Raw genomic sequence first — 25,000 nt, 5'->3', positions numbered from 1 at the left:
TAAGGACACTGTGATTCTGAGCGAATAATTACCATAGCCGTCGGCAGCCAATGACTTTACCCATCAACCACCTAAAGTCTGTAATGCGTCCATCAACACTCGGGCGCCTACCATCGGACAGGTGGCCCTTCCTTCAGCAGCACCCTTCTTCATGGCAGTATCTATGAAACGGAACATAACTTGAGGTATGTCACCATGAATGAACTGAGTATTAATATGGGATTCTATTTTATGTTAGGTTATATTTCACAACATAATACTTTTTGGGAATTCACATTTGGTGTGTTTCAGAAGCTTTACAATTTATCATGAAATATTTGTTGTCAGTTTTAACATGTAACAACAAATATTCATTAAATTATGCATTATTTCTTAGAATGTTTGCCTTGACAATCTAAAATGTTTCGGATTATTTTTGTCTTATATAAACTCTACATAGAATTCCACAATTTCTTTTAAATATAATGATCACTTATTTAGATTTTCTCTTTGGCTTTTTTGAAAATACCCATACTGCATTTTGATATTTCCAGTCATGCTGCTAGTAACCAATTATGCATATTTCTCTTTTGTTACAAAGGCTGCAATTCGCAAGTGAAATCACTCAATAAACAGTGCTCAGAATTTCTATGAATGTCTTAAAGTGGCATTCCATTCTTTTTTATCATCAGTGTTTGTTAAACATTTTGATATTAATTTTCATGGGTTTTAATATATCCTAAACAACTTAACCCAATTTATTTGGTACTTTTCAATACTGTACTGCATAGTGATTCATGCTGTTTCTTTTAAAAACCTTTCATGTTATAATCACACAAATGAACAAATGAAATGAAGTTGACATGGAAAACACCAATCTTATGGAGCTCTTCCCATAACGATACTCTGCAGGGTAATTTCCTTTGATTGTTTTATAATAATCCATACTTGTTAAGGTCACTTTCCATTCTTTGTATTTTAGTTTATTTTTTCACATGATTTTCTCTTTTATGTTCGAAATGTATTTTTTAAAATTTCATTTTGTTGAAAAATCTTGTTATACATCATTTGGGGCTTCAAAATCTTCTAGTATCATAAAAAAAAAAAAGAGTAGAAATACTAAAGATCACATAACCAGATAAATGAACAAAGGTTTATAATCTCTAACAGTAAATTCAAGAACAGAAGACAGGTGGGCTACCTAAACATAAAAAAAATTAAATCTTTTGGCATACGCAAAAATATCCAATTGGGTCATAATACATTAACTTATCTACCATGTTATTTACGAAACACAAATATTCCTTTATCATTCCACTGCTATCTTTTGTATTCTTAAGACACAACTATTCATTCAATTAAAATTTCTAATTTGATATTGTGGACTCAGTCCATACCAGTGTCAAATTAAACTTATGTAGGCCTTACTTGTAATAAAAAGGATTATTCTAGCAACAATGAATTGGCCGATCAAAATTAAAGTTGGCATGCAATGCAGAAAGCAATCAAAGCAACAAGGGAAGTTAAATGTATTTTACTATAAACTAAATCAAGTAATAAAGTAACTCCCAAACGACATCTACATTCATAATATTAACATCATTACTATGAAAGGCTAACAAAATCTGGCAAACAGCTCTTATGGTTCTGTAACACATATTGTTCAGTGCAGTATAGAGAGAAGAATTTCTTGCTACATGAGGAGAGAGAGAGAGAGAGAGAGAGAGAGAGAGAGAGAGAGAGAGAGAGAGAGAGAGAGAGAGAGAGAGAGAGAGAGAGAGAGAGAGAGATAGGAAGAGGGAGGGGCTTATTAGTGATCAGAGTTTAGAGATCAACATCCTTCTATTTTCAAATTAGTTGACTTTTACCTTTACAATATTCTGTCCAGAAAGATAATGGACATTGAAACATTTCTTATGGCCCATCAAGAACAAACCAATACACTGGGTAAAAAAAGATACATTGCAGGAACAAGAAAAATTTCTTCTGCTTCTCCTGAGACTTAATTTCACTTACTGACACAATAATACTATAGCAGTGGTACTGCTTTGTAGAATACTATTTCAAGTGAAAAATAGGTTAAATGAAACCATGCTTCACTTCTCAACATAAATTACCTCTATTTAAAAATTCTAAACAGATGCAGTTCACAATGATTAAACAGGGAAAAAGTGGCTTGCCTGTGTGCTAGGTGTCTGTGGAGGAGTGGGTGCCCTATAAGAGACAGTGGCAGTATGTGCTGCAGCTGTTGGAGGACCTTGGGGATTTCCATACATCCCTCCAGAAATTCCTTGCATGGTTCCTACAGTCTGATAAACTCCACCACCTGGTATACTACTCGCTGCGTAGTAGGCCATACCAGTACCCATCCTATTAATAAAAGAAAAGTAAACACTAAAATATACAGATTTCATAAAGTTTTGTTTAATATATGCAAGCGTAATTTACTCATGAAACTCTTATATTGCCAGTGTGGTGTTAGCCAAGAAAAAAGTAATCAATAGAAGAAAATTTGTTTTCCATCCTCATTATCACAATCATTGAACCCTACATAATGCTGACATAGGAAAAAATAGTCAAGAACAGCTGGAAGGGGGACACTCCGAGTACAGTTCACAAAAATAACACTAGAGAATTATCAAAAATATTATCTTTTCAATAAATATACAAAATTATTAGTTTACTAATGTTATTAATGTTTAGTCACTACTTAGGTGGCAAATGATACTGCAGTCATACAACATAATTTTCTTAAGATTGATAAATCTGGTAATAATCAACAGTAAAATTCACATATCTGAAGGTAACTCAAGGACCTCAATCCTTCTGGATGATGTGTTCTTTTAAGTAATAATAATGTAATGTGTTTCAAGTGTTAATTTGTAACAAACTGTCAAAAACTTTTCACTAGCCTGCATTTCTTAGATGAATGTATAAACAAAAATGTCATAAAATGGGATGACATGCTCTTATTTCAAAGTTTATATTTGACTGATCTATTCTAACATTGTCACTGATCTTGAAACATTTTATATTTATTTCATTCCTTCTCATACATAGTTTATTAGTTATTTCTTCATATATAGTTTATTAGTTATTTCTCTATCGCCTTTCCCCACTGGACTGCTTTCCCTATTAGAACCCTTGGGCTTGTAGAATCCTGCTTTTCCAAATAAGGTTGTAGTTTGCCTAGTATTAATAGTAATAAAACTGAATAAATGACTATAGGCACATATGCAGCCAATTCTTTTTTGTCTGAAAAACACACTTGTTCAGTTTCATGTAAATCACTGTCACTTTGGAAATTTACTTGCACATATTCATACTAACTTGCACATTCATCTGGATAAGGCTGATGAATAACTTAAGCTAAAATATTTCTATCAACAATGAATTCTTTTTCACCTTCACTGTCTATTAGATAAACTGTCAGCAATTTTATTCATTTTGAATAAAATACACTTTTTCACATTCAAATGGCATTTGGATGACATCATGCATGATTGGTGAGCAGAGAATGTGGAACATGCTGCCAAAACAGTGGATGTAATGGGGGGGGGGTGATTTATTCGGATTCACCCAGACCCAAAATTCTCAAATTCCATCTTGTACTGAACTGGGAGATAGAGTTGTCAATTAGTGAAATACCACATGGTTGCTAGATAGACTACTAGCTCATGACAGCGAGAAATCCTCATCTTACATGGGTGATTTCCTTATCCCACTCTCAGTTGTTGTTCCTCGTCCACAGACGATTGTCGTTACATATGGGTCAATAAAATTTCAACAACTACTGTACATGTTTTGATGATCAGACACTCTGCCACCATTAAAATAAACTTTAAAGTTGCAACTGAATACAATAAATTCTAAAAGTACAAAGTAATTTGTATTTTTTCTAGCTATAGAAACCCCGAGTCCTTTAAAATAGGGAGATATCTTTTATGGAGGTCGATCAGCAATTAAATCCAACAAAATATTTAATGACAGGTGGTGCGCTTGAGTGAGCAACTATGCCTACCCACCTATCGAAGATTCTTCACTTCTTACCTTCGGCTCAGGACTAAGTGGCGGGGGGGGGGGGGGGGGGAATTGAGGTGGGAAGCTTAACTTTATAGGACTTTAAAATTTGTTATTTCTTCCTGAGAATATGCAAACCTTTTGGCCTTTAAAATAGGGATACTTAACAGTGGTGCGATGGAAGTCTCCTAAAACTGCAGTGGTTGGTTCATTATCTTCCCTGGAAGTGTCAGTCTACCTCATTCTGCACAGGAGCAAAGGATATGACTTCAGCAACCCCTTATCTGACCATCATTGGGATGAATAGACAGATAGGGCTACCTTGTACAAGAAGATTAGTAATTGATTAAAGAAGGAATCCCTTTCCAGAAAGGAGAAAACTGTCCAGAATTATATACTGTACTTGGTGTGTGATGATCCACGGTTGGTATATATTCTGCCATCTTCCCCCTCGTCAAGGGAGAATGGGGGAGATACTTCTTTAGATTCCAAAGAATTGAGCTCTGAAAGTTACAGTAAATAAGATACTTTCTGTCCTGTACAGGCTTTGGGCAGGCTACACAACTACTTGAGCAGCCACCACAGGACTAAGAACAAAAGTTTCAAGGGACCTGTGGGCATACTCCCGTAAGTAAAATGTCATGAAGATGGTTTGGCCTATTCAAACTCCAACCTTCAACACTTGGCCGACTACAAGATTCCTGTTGAATGTTAGAGTGGGGCCTATACCCCTTACTTCGTGAGCCCTAGTCCTGCCTGGTACCTTGACCCTCTCAGTTGTCAAGAAGTATGCTCTATGGGTTGTTTCAAGAAACCAGAAAGAGACCATGTTCCTTGACACCCTTTTCTCTGTTCTTCCAGTGCTAAGGATGAGACACTGACACTTAGGCTTCAGATATAGGGTCCTCATCAGAAAGTATTGCAGACACAAAAGCATCTCCTCTTGAATGCCACTCTTAGCTTGGCGCAGAAAGTTTTGAACCTGGGGTCATACACCGCAGGATTTTGGGTTTGGCCATGAACTCTGGTACAAACTCAAAAGAGACCTTCCAACCCTCAGCATGGTTGACTAAAAGAGACTGTGCAACTTTCCTACTCTCTTTACCGATGTTAAGGCTTAGCAAAATGAGTGTCGAATGCATCGCTCTGTTTTTTGGGCTCAAGCCATGTAGTCCTGATGGAAGGTTCCTAATGGTAGCTTTCTAAGGGATATTTGGCTACAGTGATATTCCCAGAGAATTGACCTTTAGGTCTCCAGAATTCTAACTCCTGGCATGAATATCCTTAAAATTTCTCTTAAGAATATCGAATAATATCAGGGGACGTATATCTTGATACAACACATGGAAATCTTCACCCTGAATAGCGTTTTCACTTCGAGGGGGAAGAGTGGCGAAACAGAAGGGGAGCCGTTATTAAGGTTACCCTTCCTCCCGTACTATTACGAAGATCCAAGATGGCGCTCATTCCTATCTCAGTAGCAATTTCGCACTGTGGTTTTCCCTGTTATCTGATGTTTTTGATTGTTATTGAGAGGATTTAATAAACATTCTCCAGCTTCTTCAGCCTCTGGAAAGTTGAGTATCTAATCTTTACAGTGTATAAGTTTAGCTCCTGCCTCACAGTGAAATTAATTTAATTTAATGTGTTACAGAGCTTGGCCGGTTACCGGAGGCGCCATGTGGGCGCTGTCATTCATCATGCATGTGTTATTTAGTTAGCAGAACGACATTCCCAGATGTAATAGCATTAATAAATTATGAAAGCTATTTAGGCACAATTATACTAGTAAAGATATATTTATGCATACAAATTTCCTCTTCCTTTTGTCGATCGTATACGTTACAGTTTCGGCGATTTAGGTAACCGAGATCTTGCCCGCGCTAGGCTAACTAGCCTAAGCGCTTTAGTATACTTTCATACACTATCCCCGTTTACCCTCATGTATCGTTTTATCAATTCAACAGGAGATAGTATATCTCCTAGAATTATTTATATAACTCGATACTTGTCTTCTGTGGAGATTTAAGGGTAATCCCACCTTCCCTCTGAGTGCTGCCATAGGCGACAACCCTATCTTGGTCTCGCCATAGAGTAGTTCACTCCGGCTTGATTAGGATAGTGTTTTAACTCCCACCCTTCCCCTTGCCGGCGAGTATCCTGGCTTGGGTTTTCGACAGAACCTCAGAGTATTCAGTTTTTCTGCCGGCGGCCAAGCTGCAGGGCGAGTAGTCACTCCCCTGCCGGCTTAGAGCTGTCGGCATAGGAGGCTAAGCCTCCCTAGGCCGCACTTGAAGTGGTAGTATAATGCCGACACCTTCTCCCCTGTGGTCTAGAAGACTAGTCCTGTTTCGGCAGACCCTAGGCTGAAGAATAGATATTCTTCTGCCGCCTAGGATGGCGGCGATACTGAAACAAAGTTTCACCCTTGTGCGGAAGTGGCGGCAATCTTGTCGCCTTCTCCTAACACTTGATACAGGACCCTTTTCCTGCCCCTCTCTGTCCTTTAGCGATGGCCTAGCTATCACAATCCTGTGGCCGTCATCCTACAATCTCCCTGCTTGCCAAGTAGATCGTAGTGCCGGCCAGGCTCCTACATAGGCGGCTGTATAGTCACTTGGTCTTTCCCTTACGGACGCAAGGCTCCGGGAAAGGTTGTGACGGCTGTGACGGCTGCCGGTGGAAGACCCCTCTGCTGTTGAGTGTTCTTTAGTCCTCCCTTGGACTGCCATCCACATCCCTGAAACTGGCAGTGACCAGCAACAGAGTTTGTAGATGGATGGAAGCCTGTAAGATGCATTCTCCTCTTCCATTTAAACCCTCATTCTGGAGGAAGGCAGTAAGGTTATATACTTACACCCTTATTTATTGTAAACATAAATTTTAATAAGGCAGATTTGCAGTACAGTATATACTGCAGACAGAAAACTATAGTATATATTATACAGTAGTTATTTTCCAATATACATTGTGTATCCTTGCAGAGTCTATTGCCGAGACCAATTCTATATTGAAAGAAAGAATTCCTTCAATACACTGATAAGTAATCAGTTAATAACTTACCCCACAATATTGAATAATTTAAGAAGGGTCAGTGTTAGTATACACTTATTCTATCCCTAGAGGCTAGAACCCTTCTCTTTTGAGTTTGCCTTGATAAGGCAACTCTAAAACTTTAATATTGGAGGAGATGAGGCGTTGCAAGGCATGGACATCCACCAGGAGGAAAGGATGTCTGAAGTGTCCACGGACACTGAAAAGGATCTATTGAAAGATGATCCCGAGGAGGAGTCTACTCTACCTCCGGAAGAAGATGATGATGTCGAGTCGGAGTCCCTTCCGTCTGTGCCGGCACCGGAGCCGATGCCCTCGACATCCTCCACTTCTACCCCTCCATTGGACAACATGAGCCAGGCAGTTCTGGCCCATCTTACGGCCCTAATGGAGAACATTCGCAAGCAAGGCGAAGCAAGGGAAGCGAGGCTCGAGAAAGAGCTCCGTGAAGCTCGACTCACTGCCCCCCGAGGGTCATACAAGCGACCCAGAGTCCAAAAACAATCCCTGGAAGTATGCGGAGTTTATGGCGATTACTAACGGCAAACTCTACATCTCGGAGAAGATGGGAGCCGTCCCCTTAGACGACATCCAGTTCTGGCCAAGCTTTAATGCTTACCCAGACTGTTTCATTCGACTGAAGCAGGAGCCAGTGTCAAAAGAGGAGACGGAACTGAAGGAGGTCATGGTGTTCGACCACCACAAGGCACAGGCTCTCTTGTTGAGCAGCCTGAAGAAGGTGGGTTACACAAACTCGAAAGTGTCTGCCTTGAGCAAGAAGCATCCTACCTTTCTTGCTCCTGCTTCAATAGCCTTCCCCTTTATGTTGAAGGCTTTTAAAGCTGTTGCCAAGGCAGTGGAGGCAGGCAAACCATGCCCTGCACTAGAGGAGTGTAGGCTTTTGTCGTTACCCCTGCCCATGGAAGATAAAGAATGGAAAGAAGTCCATCTAACCTTCTCAGTAGGGAAGTTGGATGCAGATATCGTGGGATGAAAGTTCAACGAGAATCTCCCGAAACTGTCAGCCTTTCTCTTGCGCAGGGGGCAAGAGACAAAGTAGAGACTTGCGGCATCCCTATCCCTACAGAACTGCATCGAGATGTGTGCAGGCTTGAAAAGCATCCCAGACACACTCATGGTCATGACCACCTTAGTCAAGGACCTGTACGCCTTTATGAAGGCTAGGAGAGCCTGTAGAGAGTTCGTGTTTGCTGCAGCAACAGTGAAACACGAGCTCAGGAAGCTGATATCTTCCAATATCTGGGGTAAAGACCTCTTCCCATATGAAGTGGTCAAGGAGGTAGTTGACAAATCCGCCACGGAGAATAGGAACCTTCTTAAGAAGTGGGGCATCACATCAAAACGCAAGTCTTCCCCGGATGCGGGTCCCCAATCTAAGAGGAAAACCAAGAAGCCCAGACTACCCTCTCGGCCTGGCCAACAACATCCCACAATCACCATGACTGCGGTGCCCCAAGTGGTTGCTCAACCACAAATCACATTCCAATTGGTGCCTCAGCAGCTGGTTGCCCAGACACCAGCATTCAACCCTGGGTTTGAGAGGCAAACCACTACTTTCATCCCAAAGGTAGAGGCTCCCAACGGGGCTCCTCAATACACCCCTCACGAGGTAGGGGAGGACGCAGTCAGGGAGGTAAACCCTCTGGACAATCGAAGCATTGAGATGCTTCAGGTAGGAAGGAGGCTCCAACACTTTCAAGATCGTTGGACCTTCGATCCTTGGGCCCATAGCCTAATCAAGAATGGACTAGGATGGAGCTGGAGTAAGCTTCCACCATCATTTCCTCAATTCTTCCAACACTCCACCCCCTCATTGGAAGAATATACCTTAGAACTCTTGAGCAAATGGGTTATAAGGAGAGCAAAGTCCATCAAATTCTAGGGAAGGCTGTTTTGTGTTCCCAAGAAGGACTCAGACAAATTCAGAGTCATTCTGGACATGTCGCCACTCAACAAGTTCATCAAGAACAGCAAGTTCAGGATGTTAACCCCTCAGCACATAAGGACCCTGTTACCAAAAGGGGCGTAAACAGTCTCAATAGACCTGGCATATGCTTACTGGCATCTCCCAGTCAGCCGGCCCCTCTCCTCCTACCTAGGATTCAAGCTACAGAAGAAAGTCTTCAGAGCCATGCCCTTCGGATGAAACATAGCCCCAAAGGATCTTCACGAAACTTGCAGACGCAGTTGTTCAACAATTACCCCTAGAAGGTGTTCAGGTAACAGCGTACCTGGACGACTGGCTGGTGTGGGCAGCATCCAGGACGGCTTGTCTGTCAGCATCCAAGAAGGTGATCCAGTTCCTGGAACATCTGGGATTCAAGATCAACTTCAAGAAGTCTCGACTCTCTCCAGCTCAGGAGTTTCAATGGCTGGGAATCCATAGGAACTTGAAGTCACACTGCCTCTCCATTCCCCCAGGGAAGAGGAGAGAGATTGCGGGGTCTGTCAAGAGACTACTGAAATCCGACAGGATCTCAAGACGCCAACAGGAAAGAGTACTGGGCTCTCTCCAGTTTGCAGCAATAACAGGCCCAGTGCTAAGAGCACAGCTGAAAGATGCATCAGGAGTCTGGAGAAGATACGCATCAAACGCTCAAAGAGATCTACAAAGTCCGATACCGACCTTACTGCGATCACTTCTCAAACCGTGGTCGAAGGTCAAGAGCCTAACGAGGACCGTGCCCTGGCAACCACCTCCACCATCCGTAACCATCTACACAGATGCCTCGACGGAAGAATGGGGAGGTCACTCCCACCAAAGGAAAGCCCAAGGGACTTGAGGCCATGGCAGTCCTCTTGTCATTGAAAAAACTCTCCCCTCGAAGATCAGCTCACATCAGGCTGATCTTGGACAGCGAAGTGATAGTGAGATGTCTGAATCGACAAGGCTCGAGATCGCCCCACATCAACCATGTAATGTTAGCCATCTTTCGTTTATCGAAAAAGAAGAGATGGCACTTATCAGCAGTTCACCTACAAGGGTTCCGCAATGTGACGGCGGACGCCCTATCCAGGCTAAAGTCGATAGAGTCAGAATGGTCCCTAAATGCAGACTCATTCTCCTTCATCTTGGAACAAGTCCCGGAACTGCAGATCGACCTCTTCGCGACGAGCGACAACAAGAAACTACCTCAGTATGTAGCCCCATACGAGGACCCTCTAGTGAAGGCGACGGACGCCATGGACCAGGATTTACCTGTTCCCTCCAACCAATCTCCTACTGAATTTCCTCAACAAGCTGAGATCCTTCAAGGGAACAACAGCTCTAGTAGCCCCCAAGTGGCCCAAGAGCAACTAGTTCCCTCTGGTAATGGAACTGAAGCTGAGGCTGGTCCCTCTACCGAACCCTGGTCTATCTCAACTGGTTCAGAAGTCGACTGTCTTCGCTTCATCACAGAGAACCCAAAACCTTCATCTCATGACTTTCTCACCTTAGCGGTTAAGAAAAGATTTGGGATCTCAAAAAGCAGTATAGACTTCCTAGAAGAATACAAGTCAAAGTCAACTAGAAGACAATACGAATCGTCTTGGAAAAAGTGGGTTGCTTTTGTCAAAGCAAAAAAACCGAAGGAAGTCTCAATAGACTTCTGCCTGTCCGTCTTCATCCACCTTCATGAACAAGACCTAGCTGCCAACACGATTACGACATGTAAGTCAGCGTTGACTAGACCTCTTCTATACGCCTTCCAAGTGGACCTGACGAACGAAATCTTTAACAAGATCCTGAAAGCATGCACTAGACTTAGACCTGCAGCCCCTTCAAAGCCTATTTCGTGGTCCTTGGGCAAGGTCTTACACAATGCCTCAACCTTGAACAATGAAAATTGTTCTCTTAAGGATCTTACCCAAAAAGTTATTTTCCTGTTTGCTATAGCCTCAGGGGCTAGAGTTAATGAAATAGTAGCCCTATCAAGAGATGAGGGCCATATTCAGTTCACAGAAGCGGGAGAACTGAATCTCTTTCCTGATCCTACCTTTCTCGCCAAGAATGAGCTACCCACTAAGAGATGGGGTCCCTGGAGAATCTGCCCTCTGAAGGAAGATGTCTCTCTGTGTCCAGTAGAATGTCTAAAGGTCTATCTTCGAAGAACTTCAGACTTCAGGGGAGGACAGCTCCTCAAAAGAGAAACCTCGGGATCGAACTTATCCCTGAAACAACTGAGGGCGAAGCTCACCTACTTTATTCGCAGAGCGGATTCTGACAGTACACCCGCAGGTCATGATCCAAGAAATATTGCTTCCTCCCTGAACTTCTTTCAGTATATGGACTTCAAGCGTCTTCGCTTATATACTGGATGGAAGTCATCCAGAGTGTTCTACAAACATTATGCAAAGCAAGTGCACGAATTGAAGCATTATGTGGTGGCGGCAGGTAGTGTAGTAAAACCTGTCGTCTAGTGCTGCAATGAACAGTGAATTGATTGGGACTCTCAATTCGGGTGAAAAGGTGTTGACACCTCCAGTGCAATATCTTTTATATGAGTGTCACCAAGGTGACACTAGGACTGTTCAAATTTTCAGGTGAAGAATTATACAGATAACACTTGTGCCATGTGTACATTGTACACAGTGTTAATAGTATCCAACATTTACTGAAATTATATTGATAAATTTTCCAAATTTTTCAATTTTTATAGTGGAATTAATCTTTTCTTCCCTTTCAGGTAGAAAAACTTTCTGTAACTGTTGCATGTATAATTCTATTTTATTTACACTTGTTATTTACTCATTTAGCCTAAATAAAGGACTAAAAGTGAATTGCGTCTTATTTCGCCCTGTGAATAGCTCAATAAAGATAGCTAGAGTTCTTTACTTAATTTCCTTAGTAAACCTTATATTACTGGAATAAATGAAACTATATTTCTGATTGATATTTATATTTGTTCCTACAATATACAAATATTGAGACTTTATACTGTCTAGTACAACACTTCCCTGCAGGGGGCAGGAATTGTTCCATGATTAGAGGTAATGACGTATAACGGTATCGTCATATTTCTTAATGGTCTGTATGACCATATGAAATTGTCCCAAGGTTAAGGCACTAATACAAATCCACAGATACAGTACTTTCTAGTAATTCTCTGGTAAACTTCCATCAGGACGACATGGCCTGAGCCCAAAAAACGGATTTTGAAGCGAAGCGAAAAATCTATTTTTGGGTGAGAAGGCCATGTCGTCCTGATGGACCCGCCCTCCTTTTCTATAGAAAAGGCTTAGGCAAGATCCCTCCCGAAACTACTATATCTGTAGCACCATGCTCAATGCTACAAGGAATGAGCGCCATCTTGGATCCTCGTAATAGTACGGGAGGAAGGGTAACCTTGATAACGGCTCCCCTTCTGTTTCATCACTCTTCCCCCTCGAAGCGAAAACGCTATTCGGGGTGAAGATTGCCATGTGTCGTATCAAGATATACATCCCCTGATATTATGCGATATCCTTAAGAGAAATTTTAAGGATATTCGTGCCAGGAGTTAGAATTCTGGAGACCTAAAGGTCAATTCTCTGGGAATATCACTGTAGCCAAATATCCTTTAGAAAGCTACCAATAGGAATCTTCTATAAGGATGACATGGCCATCTCACCCAAAAATAGAGTGTATCAAGGCAGAGGGGTGCAAGGACTCCATCTGGAAGCCAAGGAGGTGCAAGCCTCAAAAGATTTGGGAACCACTGCTGTAGGTGGTCCTCGTAAAGGTCTAGGAAAGGCCCACGAGGCTTTCAATGCTCCCAATCCTGCAGGCATGCTGAACTCGAGGCTTTGTCCACAGATACCTTCAAAGGACCAGAGCCTTAAGGGAGGCTGCGCATTGGATCAGGGAGTCCTTTGAAGCAGTCCTCCACTTCTCCACTGCCTGCTGCATGTGACTCCTCAGAAGGAAAGACTTTGCCCCCCCCTGCCCATCCCCAACACTGACATATTACGTAGTCAGATCTACCTCTGAACCAACTTATTTAAAGGAATGGAACACCAAGACATCCCTTCTCTTCAAAACCAATTTAACCAACTGATTTACCAACTGGTGTGCCAAGAAGGTCACTGTCTTCCTACCAGACAGCATGAGATTCTTGTACTTCTACAAAGACTCCAGGGTTAATAACACTGTTGACTTTGAGATATACACCATCACACTAATCCACTGGTCAAGCCACAAGACAGCTCGAAGGACGGCCATGCCCGCTAACTGGAAGGCTGAGAAGGTTATACACACACACTGACTGGTCAACCTGAAGAGGTGCTGATGCAGCCTTCTCTAGAACATAGAACTTTCACTGCCTCAAGAGTTCTGAGGCACAGTATTTTTTGACAACTGGAAGTGAGAGTTCTCAGAGCTGCATTTCTCATCACCAACTCAACACAGAGCCAAACTAGCCAGACCTGACAAGGGCAGCTCTAGAGATAGCCTCGACCTTTGAAGAGTATGAAGTGCCGATCAATGACTGAAGATCTCCACGAAGGTAAAGCCAAGGTCACCTCACCCAGTCCATTGCACTCTAGAACGTCCCTGAAAGAACACTGCGACATTGGATAGTCAGCCTTCACCTGTACCGAGGCAAGGTCTATAACCTTAAGAGCAAATTTTTGGAGTGATTTATGACAGCAAATTTACTTTTGAGAAACTCATTGGGTCTCTGTCTTCTTCAATTGCACAAACAGTTTGGCTTATTGAGAAAGTCTTTTAAGATTTTTGGGATCAATCTATTCTGAAGTAGTTTTTTAAATTCTTTCATTCTACCTTATTTCAAGTATTTTTCTCCTGTCTGGTCATCAGCATCTGAATCTCATCTTAATGTGTAGGGCAAGAACTTACGGTCTATTATATTTCTTATTCCTGATTTAGATATTAATCTGTGGCTCCATCGTTCAGTTAGATCGTTATGCATGTTGCATAAGATCCTTTGCATTCAGATCTTTCCGGAGAGTACTATCCTGTTCGTAATACTAGGTATGCAGTTAACTCTAATAGTCAAGCCTTCTCTAACGTGAGGCTCAATACTACACAGTATCCTAGAAGTTTTATTCCAGCAATGACCAAGTTGTTGAATGATTTCCCTAATCAGGTAGTTGAATCAGTGGAATTTCAAAAGTTCAAACTTGCAGCAAATGTTTTTATGTTGAACAGGCTGACATGTCACTTTTTATAGTTAATATATGAAAGATCTGTTTTAATTTTGTTACCGTTATTAAAATATTTTAGCTTTTGCATTGTTGATTACTGTACTTCTTTTGTACTTTATTTAATTCCTTATCAACTTTCCTCACAGGGCTATTTTTTCCCAGTTGGAGCCCTTGAACTTATAGCATCCTACTTTTCTAACTAGGGTTGTAACTTAGGTAATAATAATAATAATAATAATAATAATAATAATAATAATGATAATAATAATAATAATAATGATGATGATAATAAATAGATCGTGAGTACCCTCTTACCCATCAGGGATAGAGGGTGTGGCAGGCAGCTGGAGATTCACTCACCCTTCATGAATACGACGATCTGACCCAAAGACATGACCAGCAACATAATCAGGGGTTGATGACAAACCAGGATGGCCAAAAAAAAAGTGAGGGAAGAATGTCTGGCACTAATCATGGTAGAGACAGGAGTAACTTGTAATCTTCCCTCTGCTAATTGTGATGGGGAGGCAGCACCGGCCTCAAGCCAATAGACATGAAGTACGGGTCCCTCCACCACCAGCCTGTGGCTGTAAGCTGCGTGCAATGACAACCTTTAGTGGCGACAACTTCTGATGAGAAGTACTGAGATTAGAGAAGGGAGTAGTAATCCAATGTTCAAGTTGGTAGGAGAGGGATGGTTCCCAAGCTCCTCCAACATGTGGCTGACAGGTGCACAGGCCATGCACCTCAGCCCCATTTACACCTGAGTGGCTATGGAACCCGGGGCATAGTTAAAGGGATGGGAAACCCGGGCCACGATATGTGGCTACAACATAGGATCATAGAAAGGTGGTGAGGAGTGACATGGGGCTGTGACACGAGGTAACGGCTCCATGCACTAGCCGAGAGGAAAAAAAAACAGGTCCCTGGCTCCAGTCCCAGGCTGTCGTTCCCCCCTTAAAGAGCGATGATGTTGTAAGGAGCCACTCCTTGCGACTAAAACTGGCCTTTCTGGACCTCTTATGCTTCTGCGATGCATCAGAATAAGATTCAAAAGTTAAAGAGAAGGCAAAGTAGACAAGGAAGCTTTGGAAGAGGAACATGCACGTTTCTTCCTGTTGCCTGACCTCACCTTAAGCTCTGAAAGCAGAGAAGTTGAGGTCTGAGCTACCATCGACAACAAAGCTCCTACCCCTGGGAAAAACTGCACTGGTTGCTCCAACAGGAACAACACCAATGGGGAACACTGTTACAGGGCCACAATGCAGACATGGGCTGGAACCACGGCCATGGAGCAGGAAGGAGCCATGAGGCCAGGTCATAGGCACAGAGCAAACAATTTTAAACTATTGTGGTTTCTAAGGGCTTGAGAGAAAACTATAAGTTTGGACTCTTGACAAGTAATCTTAAAAAAGTATAGCAAGTTTCATCGAAATCAGAGAAAAAATCAAAAATTAATTTACGTTAAATTGACCAGTGATCATGAAAAGTACACAAATTTAAAACCATACAGGGGAAAATAAAGTTTTGAAGTCTATGACAACATCCAACAAGAGACACACACACATATGATATTTTACGATTGAAATTTTTTTAATGATTTGTACTCATCAAAATTTTCCTTCTCTACAGGTTGCTGATGACATGGTGTGTTCAACGGTATCCTGTACCAGGCGGATCAAGTTCCCCAGTGGCCACAAGACTTGCCGGAAGCATGCGGTCTGTCATGTTTCCAAAGAGACATTTGTAATTTGGGAACCTTCCAACTGCAAAATCTGCAAAGCCCTGATAGGCACTGGCTTCCATGCTACCAACGTCACCCAGGATGAGAAAGCGAGGATTAGGAAGACCATTCGGCATTGGGTGAGAGGCTTTCAGAAGAACTCTCACCAAGGTGCTCCTTACCTTCCGTCCATGGAATTCAAGGACCTTCTCTATCCCAAGGCCAAGGTGACTACTGTTTTTTGTCACCACTTACCGATGGTTCAACTCGCGCCGGTACCGTCGGATCATGCAGATGATAAAGTTCGGGATGCTCTTCAAGTGATAAGTCTAGAGGCCGACGACCTCTTCTGTGTCATCAAAGTGGGAGAGGATCCTGCTGACTACGGAAGCCTCTGATGAGTCCTTAGATGTCCATCAGGTGAGTGCAGTGCCTAGTACTTCTTCGGCTCAATCCCCCATCCCTGTTTCTGCTGCCCCCGCCCCCATTGCTACTCATGTTCCCTAAGTAAAACTTCGTTACCTGGTCACTTGGAATTTATGGCATCCATGAAGGCATTCATGGAAAATATACATGCTGAACATAAACGAACACAAGCGTCCTAGGAGGCGAAGATAGAGGCTTTTCAACAGGCACCTATGTCCAAGGCACCACCAGCATCAAGCCTACCAGATAGCTCGTTTAAGAATACTTGGCATTATGCTGAGCATATGGCTCTGAGTGAGGGGTACCTCCACATTGCAGAAGGTATGGGTTCTAAGCCTGTCTCCAACTTAGAATTCTAGTAATCTACAGTATTGATAATTATCCTTACTGCTATGTAAGACTCCTCTTGGAAGTGTCCATTACGGATGATACGATCCCTAAGGAGACTATCATTCTGGACCACTACAAGGCTCAATCTTTATTGGTTAAGGAACTTAAGATGGCCAAATTCACTAATACTCAACTTTCTGCCTTCGGCAGAAAGTAGGCCACCTTTATTGCTCCAAAAGATACTGTCTTTCCCTTCGCCTCAAAAAGTTTAGAGGCTGTGAAGAAGGCAGTAATGGAGGGAAGACCATTGCCAGTGCTAGAAGAATGCAAACCTGTCTCCCCTGCCCTTTCTTATGACTCGGACAGCTGGGAAGATGTCCAATACAGTGAACCCTCGTTTATCGCGGTAGATAGGTTCCAGACGCGGGCGCGATAGGTGAAAATCCGCGAAGTAGTGACATCATATTTACCTATTTATTTAACATGTATATTCGGACTTTTAAAACCTTCCCTTGTACGTAGTACTGTTAACAAACCACCCTTTAATGTACAGAACACTTAATGCATGTACTACAGCACCCTAAACTAAAACAGGCACAAATATTAAAGGCGATTTTATATCATGCGTTTCCTAAACACCTAAAAAGCACGATAAAAAATGGCAACCAATGTTTTGTTTACGTTCATCTCTGATCATAATGAAGAAACAAACTCATTTAGTGTACACATATACGTATAGGTTAGTTTTTGCATCGATTATATTGATTATACAGTACTGTATGTTGATTTTTTTATTACCAATGTTTTAGTTTACGTATTTTTCTTAGGACTTCCAAATGAAATCTTTTTCTTTAAGACGCCGCTTGAAACGACGGCGTGTACGCTCAGTAAACAACCACGCTCAGAACAAACAAGGCATTTAACGCGCATGATGATAGTGATAAATAATGATACAGTACATACAGTATTTACAGTAAAAGCATTTACAAAATATGTTACCTTACAAATATAAATTATACAGTACTTGTACGTAGCAAAGCAGGAAAACAATTTACGAGAGAGAGAGAGAGAGAGAGAGAGAGAGAGAGAGAGAGAGAGAGAGAGAGAGAGAGAGAGAGAGAGAGATAGAGAGAGAGAGAGATTGTTTTACGTACGTAAATGTAAATTTTAAACAAAAAAAATATGATAGGTTACAACATGTAGACTTTTAAAACCTTCCCTTTAACTTAATGCATACAGTACGTACATTACTAAACTATAAAACAGGCAGTAAGAATATTAAAGTAAAAAATAAAGATTGTTACTGTACTCACCACGAAAGAAGTTGAAGAAAAACTTGAATGGTGATGGCGATGAATTTGCTGCACAGTAGAAATGATGATGATGAAGCTGATGATGTGTTCTACTGTGCAGTCAATGATAGTATTTTACGTCTCTTCAGACGGAGGTGTCTTTTCCTGGGACACCTCTTCAACTTCTTCCTGGGAAACTTCTTCAATTTCTTCCGAAGGCGTACTAGCAGGAGGAACTGGCTCTTTTTTGCGAGGCTGGAAGAACATTGTGATCGGAAGTTGTTGCCGCTGCTTCTTTTTTCAATCCAAGAGCATCCTGTAGGGAGTCATGATGTCATCGACCTTGTTGGAGAATTGCATCGAGCGAACCATATCCTCGTCCCACTCTTGTAACATTTCTTTCGCCTCCTTGATATGGTTGCAGAACTTGGCAAGCCGTTCTAATGTTAAGCCCGTTTCTTCGACATTTTCTTGGGTCTCTTCCTGGGTATCACTCTCTTCCTCACTTGCCGATTTCGTCAGGTCTTCGAGGTCTGCGTCAGTTAGGGGCTGGGAATGGCAGTCCAACAACTCGTCGACGTCTTCAGTCGTCATGTCGCCAAACCCGTCACCTCCAATTATGGCAGCCAACTGCACAGATTTCCGTATTGCAGAGTGTTGGATTTCCGACGGAGTAAATCCCTTGTCGTCGTAAACAATATCGGGCCACAGCTTCTTCCAGCTCGCATTCACGGTTGCAGGTTTCATCTCTTGAAGTGCCTTCTGAATATTCTGCAGGCACGTGGCTATGGTGAACTGCCGCCAGTACGCCTTCAAGTTGAAATCTTCATCCTCGTCATCTTGGGCAGCATCCACACACGCAACGAGGTCCGCCAAGGTATTCTTCGTGTAGAGGGCCTTGAACGCCCTGATAACCCCCTGGTCCATCGGTTGAATTAATGACGTGGTGTTGGGTGGCAGGAACTCAACCTGAACGCCCTCACGCGACAGGTCAGTTGCGTGTCCACCAGCGTTATCCATAAGGAGAAGGATCTTGAATGGCAAGCCCTTCTCTAAGAGATATTCATGGACTTGCGGGATGAAACACTGGTGGAACCAGTTGGAGGTCAGCATCTTCGTAATCCATGCTTTTTGATTATGCATCCAGTACACGGGAAGGAGATTCTTATTTTTATTTTTCAAAGCGCGAGGATTTTTCGACTTATAAATAAGCCCCGGCTTTAACAAAAATCCAGCAGCATTGCCACACATCACGAGGGTAACGCGATCCTTGAATGCCTTAAAGCCAGAGGCTTTGGCTTCCTCTTTGAACAGGAAAGTTCGCGACGGCATTCTCTTCCAAAACAAGCCAGTCTCATCCATATTAAAGACTTGTTCCGGCTTGTATCCACCTTCGGCGATAATATTCTTGAACGTCTGGTTCACGTAAGTTTCAGCAGCGGCAGTGTCAGCGGAAGCAGACTCCCCATGCAGGGAAACGCTTTTCAGGGCGAAGCGTTTCTGAAACTTCGCGAACCATCCTTTGCTTGCGGAAAAACGTTTCTGAGGCTGGGAATCAGTGGATGTCCCTGGTTGAGGATCATCTGCATCATCATCATCTTCAGCATGGTTGCCGTCGTCGTCTTTAGGTTCCTTTGCAGCAAAATTCTCATATAAACTCAAAGCCTTTGTTTGGATGGTGTTCGTATCCAAGGCTATGTTCTTCTTCCGGCAGTCGGCAATCCACACAGCTAAAGCACCTTCCATGCGTACGATCGTTTTATTACGCGTTGTAACGACTCGCTTCGCTGATCTGCTAAAGGTGATTGCAGCCGTCTTTCTAATGTTTGCCTCGTCCTTTTTGATATAGCGAACGGTGGATTCGTTGATGCCAAAATGGCGGCCGGCGGCCGCGTAACTTCTACCATCTTTTAACATGTCGAGAAGCGTAACCTTCTCAGCTATCGTCATCATCCTTCGGTGGCGTTTAGGCTCACTACCAGCCTTACTAGAAGCAGAACGCTTGGGAGGCATTGTACAGTAGGATTTAACAGAAAGTTCAACAAAAAGTTCAACTTAAAACAGTCGCACACAGTACAGATTAAACTTCACAAACTTAAGAACGTCTACTCAGCGATACGCGGAAAGAGAAAGTGAACGATCCAGCCCCGCGAGAACTTTGATGCTGCGGGTAGAAGATGCGGGCAAAACACCAATCACAGGCTAGATAACAAAACTTGAGTTCTGATTCGTCATCTATCAGCGCTTGAACCAATCACAACCCGTCTTACAGTACTATGATGCGTTGGTTACTCATAGAAGATGCCCCGCGCATACTGAACGTACGTAGATTAAGTACAATACCGTAATAATAATAAATAATGATAATAATACTGTACAGTAATAATAATAATAATAATGATAATAATAATAACAATAATAATTTTATTAACAACAACAACAATAATAATAATAATAACAATAATAATAAAAATTTACGTACGCTATTTTACGCCTCTCTCTCTCTCTCTCTCTCTCTCTCTCTCTCTCTCTCTCTCTCTCTCTCTCTCTCTCTCTCGTACGCTTATTCGAAATGTGATTTTTGCAACAAAGAATATTATTGGATGCAGTACTGTACTACGTACGTATACATACAAAAGATTCATGGAAAAGAAGCACATCCATTACAGTACACACCATTCTAATATGGTATGACTGCATCTGATTTGCGTTTCATGTTCGATTTAATTTTACTACGTACTGAATTATCGTATGATCACATTCTCTTTTCGTGTTTTATTTCTTTCTGTGCTGAATTATATATCATATGTAATGCAATGAACAATCAGTAAGAGCAGATATTACTAATTACAGTATTAATGGAATTACAGGTAACAAAATATCGTATTTGGTTGTCTTCAGATTTCGCGGTATTTTCGAATTTTCCGGAAAATCCGCGATATGTATATATATATGGGTTATGGGAAAACCCCGCGAAGTGGTGAATCCGCGATTGTCGAACCGCGAAGTAGCGAGGGTTCACTGTACACCTTTACGGTCGGAAAACTGGATAGGGACATTGGCAGCAAACAATTCAATGAAAAGTTACCTAGAATTCCCGAATTCCTTTTGAAGGGAGAATTAGAAGCCAAAGTGAGGCTATCTGCTTCTTTGTCCCACCAGTCCTATCTGGAATTGTTGATTGGGAACTATTGCAACTCAAACCTTTTCACAGTCCTAGCAAAGACTCCTCTGGCTACTTTCCACAAAGATGTACATGCTTTCTTTTTAGCTCATAGAGCATGCAGAGAACACGTCCTAGCCGCAGAAACTATTAAGATGATTGACTCAAACATCTGGGGAAAAGATCTCTTTCCTCAGAAATTGGTCAAGGAAGTGATGGAAAAAGTGGCTCAGGAGGAAAAGAGCCTTATGCAAATGTGGAGTGTGTCCTCTAAGAGGAAATTCACCCCTTAAGAAAGTCCTCAACCCAAAGGCAAGAGGCCTAGGAGACCCTTTAAAGGCAGGTAAACCTTTCCTGTCGCAACTGCCTCAGTTGCCATGAACTCCCAGACTGTATACACAGTCCTCCAGCAGTATGTATCACAGTCTCCAACCTTAGCCACTACAAAAGAATAGTGCTAGTGGCAGAGGAGGTCTGGAAAGGACGGTCAATCTAGGGGCCAAGGAAGTAGAGGCAAGGCATTTAAAGAAGCAGGTCCTTCACAACAACAATGATGAGCTTCCGGTAGGGGGGAAGTCTTTATTTTTTAGGGATCAATGGGAGTTCGATCCTTACGTTCACAGTATAGTCTCAGAGGGATAAGCTGGAAATGGAGACATAAACTACCCCAGTTCAAGAGGTTCTTTTAACCCACAACCCTATTCTTGGAGGATTATGTACAGGTTTTTCTCCAGAAGGGAATCAGCCATTACACAAAATACTTGAACTTTCAAGGGTGACTATTCTGCATGCACAGGAAAGATTCAAACACTCTTCGAACTGTTCTGGACTTGTTCCCACTAAACAAATTCATTTGGAATGACAAGTTCCAGATACTGACCATCTAGCAAATACAGACCCTACTACCCCATTGGGTCTACACCATCTCCATAGATCTTTCTAATGCCTATTGGCATTTTCCGTTAGGTTGGCGCTTCTCCCCCTACCTTGGTTTCAGACTGGCAGGGAAGGCTTACATTTTCAGAACTATGCCCTTTGGGCTCAGTATAGCTCCATGGATTCTCACAAAACTAGTCGAGGCCGTTATCCAACAACTATGGAACAAAGGCCTTCTGATGATGGTTTACCTAAACGACTAACTAGTCTGAGCCGCAACAAAGTCAGAATGTTTTCTAGCAGCTCAAGGAGTCATAAAATTCCTACATTCTTTGGGCTTTCCGATCAACCTTGAAAGTCCAGACTATTTCCAGCTCAAGATTTCCAGTGATTAATGCTTTACTGGAATCTAAAGTACTCTACCACATCCTTTCTCTACCGCAAGGCAAGAAAAAGGAAATAACATAATCTGTCAAGTGCTTACTTCGCCAAAAGGTAATCACCATACGTAACCCGGAAAAAGTCTCTCTTCCGGCGTCAATGACCTCAGATGTCAGGATGCCTGAAAACTTTAAATCAATCAATCAATCAGGATCTCTACAGTTCGCTGCCGTGATAAACCCACTCCTAAAAGCAAAGATGCCAACAGAGCCAGGGAGAAGAAAGGCATCAAATGCTCGGAGAGATCTTCATCATAAAACCCCAGCTTTGCAGCTCAAACAGCTCAAACAGTGGTTCATTGCCAAGGGCTTGTCGACTCATGTCCCTCTAGGGTATCCTTTTTTTGTGACTATTAACGGAACAGTTTTGGGAGAGACATTCCCCTTTCCAAGAGGACACAGGGTCAGTGGTCAACCACATTTCAGAAGTTCCATATCAACATTCTGGAAGCTACGGCAGTGTTTCTAATTCTTGATGAGCCTGATCCCAAAGAAAAAAATAACACCAAATTAGTTCTTGACAGCAAGACGATAGTCCACTGCATCAACAGACAGTGCTCCAGGTCTCCTCAGATCAATCAAGTGTTTTAGCTATTCTGACCTTGGAGAGGTTAAGAAATTGGCATTTGTCAGCTGTTCACTTAGTAGGGGTTCGCAGTGTGACGGTGGATGCCCTGTCAGAATCAAAGCCTCTGGAAACAGAATGGTCTCTATGCGCAAAATCATTCCATTTCATCCTAGAGCAAATCCTAGAAATGCAAATAGATCTCCTTGCGACGAGTTTCAATATGAAGCTCCCCTGATATATAGCACCAATCTTAAATCCGGAGGCGACAGGAACGGATGTATTAATACTGGATCAGAGTCAGTGGTCTCTCATTTACCTCATTCCAACATTCAACCGCCTAACGAAAGTCCTGAACAATCTGCGGACTCTCAAAGGGACAGCAGCTCTAGGGGCTCCAAAATGGCCCAAGAGCAATTGGTACCCTCTGGTTCTGGAACTCAAACCTCTCCAGTTCCTTAAAACATCTCCTTTGCTGTCCCAGGATGTTCTACAGAAAACTATCTTTGCTTCCTCTTGGAAAAAGAAGACACCTTTAGCCCATGATTTTCTGACCCTAGCGGTTCAAAGAAAATTCAGAGTTGCAAAGAAGAGGATTGACTTTATAGAAGACTAAAAGTCTGATACTTCAAAATGACAATCTTGTCTTCCTGGTAAAAATGAGTGGAATTCGGTAAAAGACATCACCCCTCTTCCATTACTATGGACTTCTGTACTTCCTTCTGTATTTCGTTATACGAACAACTATTGCCTTAAGTAAGTTGGCACTAACTAGACCTATCACTAATGCTTTTGAACTCAATACCGAATGGTTCAATAAGATTCCAAAGGCTTGTGCTCAATGGAAACCAAATGCTCCTCCCAAGACTATCTCATGGTCATTGGATAAAGTCTCACTTGGCCTCCTCAATAGATAATGCCATTATCTCTTTGAGGGATCTTACTCAAAAGTCAATCTTTTTGCTTACTTTGTGCTAAAGGTAGTGAGATTGTGGCACTTTCAGGGATTGATGGCCACATCGAATTCTCGGAATCATGGGAGGTAAATTTTTATCCAGACCCTGCATTCTTGGCAAAAAATTAACTTCCAACTAATATTGGGGTCCCTGGAAGATCATTCCACTAATGGAGGATCCTTGTCTGTGCCTAGTGGAATGATGTAAGGCCTACCTGTTTAAGGGAACCGTCCACCAAGGTGTTTTGACATAACTTTCAGAAATCAAAAATCGTTTTATTGCTTCTATGTATGTATAAACATATCGTACATGCTCTCCAGAAGTTTCAGCCAATTATTTTTACAAATAATGAAGATATACCAGTCTTTAAATGATGACATCATCCTTACTGCATCGTCTGTATGACTGAGTTTGACAGAATCATCTTTGTGTGTTTATTTTTACATATATATAGCGATTTTTTCACGTTTCGAAATCTCGTACGTCTGGCAGAAATGGAAGGCATTGGTAGAGGGTAGGTGAACGAAAACCACCAGCTACGAGAACAGCAGCCAGAGTTTCCAAAGATGTACAGAAGTTATAATACATGTGTTTGTTTACTTGCAGTTCGTATGTAAATTGTATTTTCACAACGTCCTCGGGAACTTTATAGCAAGGCCAATGTTACCTAAGGTCATAGAAAGAACAAAAAGTAAGCAGAGAACAAGAAAAAAGAATCAAGAAGAGAGGGAAACATGAATATGAGTACAAAGCTGAAATATGCAAACTAAACATTGGCAATAATGAGAGATCGCTGGCAACTCATGAGGTTTGAATACCTCGTTTAGGGTGCGTTTATGTAGAAATAAACAATAAAAGAAACGAAAATTTTTTGCAAATCTTTGGGAGCTCATAACTTGAAAACATACTTATTCACACTTAGGTACATTTTTTCACTTATTTAATGTTCGATTTTAGAGAGAAAGATATCATTGAATAGAGAAATAAAAATACAACAATTTTGTGAGACGGAATTTTTATTTTCTTTTAA

The 25,000-nt window shown here is 42.0% G+C and overlaps 1 protein-coding gene across 8 annotated transcripts in view; it reads right to left on the bottom strand.

The window, feature by feature from the left end:
- Positions 1-25,000, bottom strand: part of LOC137652292 (cAMP-regulated phosphoprotein 21-like) — a 383,279-nt gene that overhangs the window by 64,332 nt on the left and 293,947 nt on the right. For 7 of the 8 annotated variants that reach the window (XM_068385596.1, XM_068385602.1, XM_068385599.1 and 4 more), the window contains one exon: positions 2,160-2,349. In XM_068385596.1, coding sequence (XP_068241697.1) covers positions 2,160-2,349 — 190 coding nt within the window. Of the gene's footprint in view, positions 162-2,159; positions 2,350-25,000 lie in introns of all 8 variants that reach the window. The other variant, XM_068385603.1, reaches the window with a different exon arrangement.

This window comes from Palaemon carinicauda, chromosome 13 (genome assembly GCF_036898095.1).
Source record: "Palaemon carinicauda isolate YSFRI2023 chromosome 13, ASM3689809v2, whole genome shotgun sequence".
NCBI classification, from domain to species: Eukaryota; Metazoa; Arthropoda; class Malacostraca; order Decapoda; family Palaemonidae; genus Palaemon; species Palaemon carinicauda.
Note: the sequence above shows the minus strand (reverse complement) of the source record. Positions and strands in the feature narration are given on the sequence as shown.